General features: G+C 46.5%; 1 protein-coding gene across 1 annotated transcript; it reads right to left on the bottom strand.

Moving 5' to 3' along the window:
• Positions 1 to 221: 221 nt before the first annotated feature.
• On the bottom strand, positions 222 to 1,839 carry LOC134638288 (beta-1,3-galactosyl-O-glycosyl-glycoprotein beta-1,6-N-acetylglucosaminyltransferase-like). Its single transcript, XM_063488805.1, has 4 exons — positions 1,694 to 1,839; positions 1,513 to 1,588; positions 829 to 1,233; positions 222 to 707 (listed from the first exon to the last, which is right to left on the bottom strand). Exons 2-4 carry the CDS (start codon positions 1,528 to 1,530, stop codon positions 222 to 224), a joined length of 909 nt encoding a protein of 302 aa, XP_063344875.1. The 5' UTR covers positions 1,531 to 1,588; positions 1,694 to 1,839.
• Between the last annotated feature and the right edge of the window lie 7,272 nt (positions 1,840 to 9,111).

Here is a 9,111-nt window from a genome sequence, read left to right as displayed (position 1 = left end):
GGAGTTCAGTTGACTCATCAAAGCACCAGCACAAAACGTAAATCAAAAGGCGTGACAACACTGCTACATTTAGTAACTGTCGTACACATCCAGACTCTCCACAACTTTTATAACACATCTATGTCCACATGACAGTTATGATCCAACACTATCCAAGAATGTGTTTATACTTTTGGTTATCTATTTGAATTGTCCTTCATAGTGGATGATTAACTCTCCAACTAATCTAACTCAGTCAGTGCCTTGTGTCTCAGATATTTCTCCAAGCAGTAGACTGCAATGGGATCTCTGTCTGCATCAAACTTATTGGCAAAAAGGTGATGCTGTTCAATCAACCACTGCAGGTCTCCAGCACCATACACACATATTGATCTGACATGGTGGCCTTTACATTCTGGGTATACTGATTGCAGAGAACCCTCTGACCCCTCGTGCCCCTGCCACTTCACCATCCGTGCAATTGCATTCATGTCTGTTAAGTCAAATTTACGGTTGGGCCATGTTGAGCCAGGAACACCAGGTATTCGTTGTATTGTTGCCCACAGAAACTCATCAGGACTGTAGGTGTCTTTGGCCCACTCAATGAGGGCCTGTATTTGCTCATCTTCCAAAACACTGCCAATGTAACCTCGGTTGACCACAATGTAGGCATTTCCTGATAGTATGGGCAGATTGAAGGGAGCTGGATCCTTTGTTTTTCCTGTTCGCTGGGACAATTGAAAAGTTAGTATGATCATAAGTAAGTCTGAAATAATGTTTTTTTACAATAGCAAAGTAAATTGATCAATAGCTACATGATACATTATAAAAAATATCCAAAAGGAGTACCTGCATTTGTCCATCTACTACTTCATGAACATTTGTCACCCTTCCCTTCTTTCCATGAGGCATTTCCTCCGACTCCAAACTGTTACCTCCTTTTAGTGAACGCAAAGCTTGCACAATTTCCAAGTTAGTTTTTAGAGGGAAATCCTGACCACAGAGGTTGATGAAGTATTTCCATGTTGTACTGGTGTTATAGAGATCAGCCATACAGTTAAGATCAGCCTGTACACGTGTCCATCCAGCGTAGACCACATTCACAGCCTCACTGACCATGAACACATTTGGGAAACAGGAAGTAATGGCATTGATGGCAATAAAGACTGAGGCCGGTGATTTTTTGTCCACATGGACACAATAAATATTTTGAGGTGTGTAGATAGCTCGCAGTAGTCGCTCAAAATTTTGCACCTATAGATAAGAACAATTTAATTGGCTTCCTAAAATGTTTTTGGTAAAGATGTTAAATTGAGCACTTTCATGGTTATTTAACAAACGGTCAAAACTAAAGTACCAATGTGAGACATCCATCATACCTATAACACTAATTTTGTGATAAGAAATTTCAAAAGATCAAGCTCACACCATGCACCCTGTACTGTACACCATGCACTGTACATTTAATCAATTAGAACTTTACATATTTAGACCTACTGCTAAACGTTGCAATAAATTATAGAACATACATACCTTGTGATGGACAACCATAGAGTAAGCCAGAGGAAACTCCTCTTCTTCCTTGCTTAACGGGAATGTTATGTATTTCCTGGTTATTTTGAATTTCCTGTAAATTCACAGTTTTGAAGACGCAATGTTGGTTTTAAAGTCCATATCTGTAAATCATGATCAAGAGTTGAGTAATTACTAAAACCTGTGATTTAAAACTACAATCCTGCAGTCTTGGGTTGCATTGATATAATACTCATCAGGGACCTGAGTACTCTTCTGAAAGTCTTTGCTGATGGTCAGTAATTTGGCTTTCTGCAATTCTTCCTTCTCTCCCTGCAGGATTGCTGAGCAGTTGCAAACTTTCTCTGGGCTCTCATCATCATTGGCATACTCTAGCCATTGATACCTGACGATGTAGGCAGCACTTTTGCCTGTTTTCAGTTGACTAAGTTGTGAAAGCATCCATAGCAATCCCAGTACAGCAATGAAATATGATAACCATAGCTGCCAGCCTTGTTTTGGAAACTGCATTTTTTTTTTTTACAGTAATGGGAGAATCTCAAGTACAATAATATTAAAGTGTGTGAGAGCTGCTAAAAATGCTCTATATTTATTTTATGGTAACCTCTGGCACTATAAAATAGTAATGATTAATGTTTTATGATATGTAGACAGTTTCCTTTAATGGAGTTATGGTGATCAGTACATCTGTTACTGAACCTGGAACCAAGAGATGACATGAGGATAGTAGTGAAAAAACATGATTACATATATATGGAATATTTCAAAAGAAATTTAAGTATAAGCCTGTGAAACTTCTTAAGTCTAAAGTTCAGAACAAGAACCAACATAAAACTTTAAATTGAATAGTTTTAGGCCAAATAAAGCAAAAGCCGTTGTTTTTAAATGAAACATTCTGTTAGGTAAAAATCATGTAACTTAATTATACTACAGGCATAAATTGCGTAATAACTGCTTTGCACAACCACTGTGTTTTGTAGTATGTATGATAATAAGGTTCTTCATCTTGATATTGGTGATAGTCATTTTAAACCTTTCCTAACTTAATCAACAGAAAAAGAGATTATTTCCTACCTGGGATCTTTCATTGGCAGAGCAAATCCTTTTTTCTATTCTCATAGTTATCTGTGGCATTCCTTTTAAGGTTTCTGATACACCAAACCTGCAGGGCACGTTTTATTCCTTGAGCTAAACTGGTTACGGAAGACCAAACTGATGACATTCTGTAAGCCACAGCCTCCAAATACCTGCAGAGGGTGAGGCAAGTTCCTAGTCCCAAGATGAGTGAAGATCCTACCCAGCTGGGACATCTGATCCGAGCAAACAACAGGCACCAGCCAGGCATCAATGGGATCCAGAGAGCGCGGAGAAAAGACGTGATGAGGCACAGATCCATGTTCGTTCCAAGGAACTGGAGAAGAGTGCACCAAATAAGCCTTAAGTTTTACAAGCAGACCGCCGTGTTTGCCCTGGTGCCTGAAGCGCTTTCGCCGCGAGACTGGGGCCAGGGTTCGACAAGGGTGAGCTGGTATCCCAGATAGGAGTGGAGGCAACGTCTTATGTCCAGTATAAGTTGCATTGATAAGATCACTGGCAAAGAGTTGAAGGTCCAGCAGAGTTTGGCGATTGTACACTAAAAGAGACATATACACTTGTACACTAAACTAGAGAGACTCTAGCACTAAAAAATAGCACAAACACAACAGGGGCAGAGAGAGACGGCGAGGCACAGACACTGGCGCCATCTTCTTCTGCAAGACATCAAGTAAAGATGTGTAAAGATGCCCCTGAGACAGTCCAGCACATAACAGCAGGGTGCAAGGTGCTAGCAGGCAGGGCATACATGGAACGACATAACCAAATGGCAGGCATAATATACAGACACATCTGTGCCAAGTTCAACATGGGAGACGCTTCCTAGGGTGGTCGAATTGACTGAGCCAAGATCCTGTGGGACTTACAGATACAGACGAACCAACAGGAGTAGTAGTGGTAGATAAGCAGAGGAAGACGGCTGTAGTAATAGAAGTAGCTATACCGAGTGGTAGCAACAGTTACCTAATTGACTAGTTAACTAAAATTATATTGAAATTGAGTTGTTTTTGTCATGTAACATAGTATAGCAGGACCAAGAATGTAGAACTTGGGAGACAGGACTTGAACTCAATGGAGTAAGGAATATAAGAAAACTAGGATTCAAAGGGAAAACGTAGAACAAAGAATCACGTAACAGTGAGGCAGGACACGGCAAAGGATGAGGGGATTCAAATAACAAATACACACCAGATAATGAGGGTAGAGGAAACAAGTGAGAGACACTGTGTGCAAATCTGGGATAACAAGCCAAGGGACATTTAACTGTATAGAAAGCCCAAGAGACAACAAAACAACAAAGTAAGACAAAAAGTAAATAAAGAGAAGACAGACTCACACAACTTGACATGGAAAGACAACCACTGCGACAGAACTGGAAGAACAGAATGGAATCATGAAAGGGAACTAACAAACCTATAACTATCCTAAGCAAAGAAAAAAGGCACAAATAACAAAGACTCCACACTGTAAAAATTGCATGATAAACACAAGATCAAAAACTATACAGAACTAGAACATAATCCCCTCACAAAACCCACAAATCATGACGCCACAAACACTAAAAATACTGGGTCTTAACAAACATTTGATCCAGGTGGTTGGATAGTACACCTATAACAGTGAAAATAGCATGCCTATGCAGGCGTATTGTTAAACACTCTTGCAAACTGCATAACCTTACCAGACTAGTATCGCATATCGTCAAACTAGTCTGCTAGTTTCAAAATCAGTCTGCTAGTTTCAAAATTATGCCCCTAATTTTGACTGTCCTGACTTTTTTTTCTAAAATATTTGACCTAATTTCTGATTATAACAACTCTAATATAATAATTGGTGGTGATTTCAACTGCTATTCTGATCCTGTTCTGGATAGATCATCTACAAAAATAGCTCATACTACTAGATCCATGGAAGTTCTGAATGACCTGGTAAAATTACAAAACATGGTAGATATTTGGAGGCTTCAGCATCCAAATGATAGGCAGTATTCTTTTTTTTCACCTGTACATGGCAGCTTTACCAGAAGTGATTTGTTACAGATTCTAGACTATTACCCATCAGCTCTGCTTATTATCAAATCTTGATTTCTGACCATGCCCCCCTTACTATGAAAATAGATTTTAATTTACAGCCTCGAACTTTCAATTGGAAATTCAATTTTACCCTTCTGTCAGAAAAAAACGTTCTCCGCTTATGTTTCTACTGACATTTCAGATTTCTTAAAACACAATGACAACAGTGAGGTCTCTGACTCGACTCTCTGGATTGGACTAGATTAAATCGTCTGTCCCTAATTCAGTCTGCATTATCAACATTAGAGGAGGCACTTTGCCAATCAAATACTGAGGACATATCTAATGCTATTCTAAAACTAATACTTGAATACAGTTTTGAAGACGCAATGTTGGTTTTAAAATCCATGTATATAAATCATGATTAAAAACCTATATTTTCCTACCTATATTTATTTTATGGTAACCTCTGGCACCATACAATAACATTGATTCATGTTTGATGATATAGTTCCTTTCATGGAGGTATGCTGATACAGACATACTGTATGCAGTACATCTGTTACTGCACCTGGAACCAAGAGATGATATGAGGATAGTAGAGAAAAAGCACACAATTACATATATATGCCTTTAAAAAAAAAAAAAAAATTATACAACTGCAAACCTTCTAAAACCTAAATTTAAAAAAAAGTACTTTCACATGTAAATCTGTGTACTAACTAAAATCTGGAATTACGGAACAAGAACCAACATAAAACTTTAAATTTAATAGTTTTAGGCAACAAACAAAATAGGTCAGGGGGAGATATGTATGCAGTACTACTGACGACACCTACTGCAACCATTACCAAGACTAACCAGCGTAGTGATCAGAGATGCTTAGCTACAAGTTCAATATGTTACAAGCTGAACAGCCTAGAAGGAGACTAGAGGCCAAGATCAAGGCAGCACAGAGGGAGGTTAACCAACTATCGTAGCTGCAGAAAGATGCAATGAAAAAGGCATTAGTACCATGCAAGCCACTAACAATGATGTACAAATAAATAAAAGTGATACTGTCTAACTTGTACAGTGCAAGTTAGACAATACTACAATACTTGCACAGTGGTCGACTTTTGGGCGTGTGTGTCAGAGTAATTTCAAACTGAAAGCATGCAACACAAAACAACTCTGCTCCTTTATTCTCACAGTGACACAAAGAGACAACCTTGTAAACACTAAAGAAAGATTGACTGAGGTGCTAAAATCCTTGTGGGCAAAGTTTTCAAAGACAAACAGGTTTTAATACATGCTGAAACAATGAAATAACATGATGAATTCATGTTTTTTGTCACGTCCGGTGTGGCAGACGTGTGGGGTTTGTAGAAAGGACCCAAAATGCGGCAGCTCTGGTGCAGGTGAGTATTTATTGACAGGAGTGGGCACAAACAGCAATGGTGGGTGAACATGGAACTGGAAAACCTAAACTGGGTAAAACTAACAAAACAAACCAGAAACGAAGATGCAGGGAGGTCCGGGGAAATACACACGGAGAGACGCAGGGAGACCGAGGGGAAACAACACAGACGAACCAGCAACGAGGACGAGGTAAAACACACTATAAATACACACGCCAGGAATCAGGGGGAAGGGAAACAGGAGGGGAACACACCTGGAAGACATCACAGCTGACGAGGCAGGGGAAACGTAAATAGAACACACTGACATAAGACACAGACCTTCACAATAAAACAGGAACTACATACATGTAATGACACAGACTCAAAACGCAGACTAACCACAGGAATAAACGGGCAGAAAAGAATGAACACTAACCGAGGAGGAACAGAATCAATAGTACAATAATAGAAAACACAAAACGCTGGGTCAAAAGGACCCAGGATCATGACAGTACCCCCCCCGTCAAGGGCTGGCCCCAGACAGCCCAACACAAGAAAACAAAAACCAACCAAAAACAGAAAAACCCCACCAGGGCGGGCGGCGGGGGTCCAGGAAGGAGGGCCCGAAGCAAAACAAAACAGGAGCACCAGAAGGCCACAAAACAGAACATGAGTCCAAAACCAAAGGAAGACAAAAAAGAAACACACCAGAGCTCAAGAAAACAAAGTCCAAAACAGAACACTTCAGGAGGCCGACAACGGCGGCAACGTGGACACAGTTCAGGAGGCCGGCCGTGGGGACGGCAACGGCGGCAACGTGGACACAGTTCAGGAGGCCGGCCGTGGGGACGGCAACGGCGGCAACGTGGACACAGTTCAGGAGGCCGGCCGTGGGGACGGCAACGGCGGCGACGTGGACACAGTTCAGGAGGCCGGCCGTGGGGACGGCAACGGCGGCGACGTGGAAACAGTTCAGGGGGCCGGCCGTGAGGTCGCCGGCACAAAAGTTCATAAGGCAAATGGTCGGGGGGCCGACCAGGCGGGTGGCACAGGTGACAGAGCTGGTCTGGAGGCCGGCTGTGCGGAAAGCGACGGCGGCGACGACGTAGAAACAGTTCAGGGGGCCGGCCGTGCGGAAAGCGACGGCGGCGACTCAGGCGAAGGGGGTCTGGGGGCCGCCCACGACGGCGATGGCGCCCGACCAAACGCCTGGAAAGTGGCCGGTTAACTGCAGATCCAGACGAGGCAGGACCAGGCGATGCAGAGGCACAAGCAGAGGATCATGAGGGCTCGGGGGCTGGACCAGACGAGGATGAGGGCTCGGGGGCTGGACCAGACGAGGATGAGGGCTCGGGGGCTGGACCAGACGAGGATGAGGGCTCGGGGGCTGGACCAGACGAGGATGAGGGCTCGGGGGCTGGACCAGACGAGGATGAGGGCTCGGGGGCTGGACCAGACGAGGATGAGGGCTCGGGGGCTGGACCAGACGAGGATGAGGGCTCGGGGGCTGGACCAGACGAGGATGAGGGCTCGGGGGCTGGACCAGACGAGGATGAGGGCTCGGGGGCTGGACCAGACGAGGATGAGGGCTCGGGGGCTGGACCAGACGAGGATGAGGGCTCGGGGGCTGGACCAGACGAGGATGAGGGCTCGGGGGCTGGACCAGACGAGGATGAGCGCTCGGGGGCTGGACCAGACGAGGATGAGCGCTCGGGGGCTGGACCAGACGAGGATGAGCGCTCGGGGGCTGGACCAGACGAGGATGAGCGCTCGGGGGCTGGACCAGACGAGGATGAGCGCTCGGGGGCTGGACCAGACGAGGATGAGCGCTCGGGGGCTGGACCTGGCGAGGATGAGCGCTCGGGGGCTGGACCTGGCGAGGATGAGCGCTCGGGGGCTGGACCTGGCGAGGATGAGCGCTCGGGGGCTGGACCTGGCGAGGATGAGCGCTCGGGGGCTGCAGCTGGCGAGGATGAAGGCTCGGAGGCTGCAGCTGGCGAGGATGAAGGCTCGGAGGCTGCAGCTGGCGAGGATGAAGGCTCGGAGGCTGCAGCTGGCGAGGATGAAGGCTCGGAGGCTGCAGCTGGCGAGGATGAAGGCTCGGAGGCTGCAGCTGGCGTGGATGATGAAGCTGCAGGCGATGCAGAAGCAGAAGCTGCAGCTGGCGTGGATGATGAAGCTGCAGGCGATGCAGAAGCAGAAGCTGCAGCTGGCGTGGAAGCCGGAGACGGAGGCGCTGCAGGCGACGGCGTGGAAGCCGGAGACGGAGGCGCTGCAGGCTGGACGGATCCCTCGGATCCTCCAGCGAGGACTGAAGACGAAGGCCAGAGCGGTCCCTCGGACCCTCCAGCGGAGACTAGAGACGAAGGCCGGAGCGGTCCCTCGGACCCTCCAGCGGAGACTAGGGACGAAGGCCGGAGCGGTCCCTCGGACCCTCCAGCGGAGACTAGGGACGAAGGCCGGAGCGGTCCCTCGGACCCTCCAGCAGAAGCCATCACTAAGCCAGCAGTCATGGAGGCCACTAGCTGACACAAAGGCAACGGGTGCTGTGCTGAGCACTGGCTCTGCTCAGACAGCGCTGACACGGAGTTGTTCTCTGAGGGCTGCTTAATCTTCAGGGGCCCAGAAACAGCTGGGGACTGAAACCTAGCTTCTGGGGAGGCCCTGGAGTGCATAACGGTGCCTGAAGCAGCTAAAGCGCGAGAAACTCCCTGACTGGAACTTAGACTTTCCCCCTGCATAGAGTGAGCGTGTGAGACTGGTGATAGTGGAGCCAGAGCTGCTGGGCAGCAAACTGAGCTGAGAGTGGCTGCTGGGCAGCAAACTGAGCTGAGAGTGGCTGCTGGGCAGCAAACTGAGCTGAGAGTGGCTGCTGGGCAGCAAACTGAGCTGAGAGTGGCTGCTGGGCAGCAAACTGAGCTGAGAGTGGCTGCTGGGCAGCTAACTGAGCTGAGAGTGGCTGCTGGGCAGCTAACTGAGCTGAGAGTGGCTGCTGGGCAGCTAACTGAGCTGAGAGTGGCTGCTGGGCAGCTAACTGAGCTGAGAGTGGCTGCTGGGCAGCTAACTGAGCTGAGAGTGGCTGCTGGGCAGCTAACTGAGCTGAGAGTGGC

This window comes from Pelmatolapia mariae, linkage group LG12 (assembly GCF_036321145.2).
Source record: "Pelmatolapia mariae isolate MD_Pm_ZW linkage group LG12, Pm_UMD_F_2, whole genome shotgun sequence".
NCBI lineage: Eukaryota > Metazoa > Chordata > Actinopteri > Cichliformes > Cichlidae > Pelmatolapia > Pelmatolapia mariae.
This window is presented reverse-complemented; position numbering and strand designations above follow the sequence as displayed.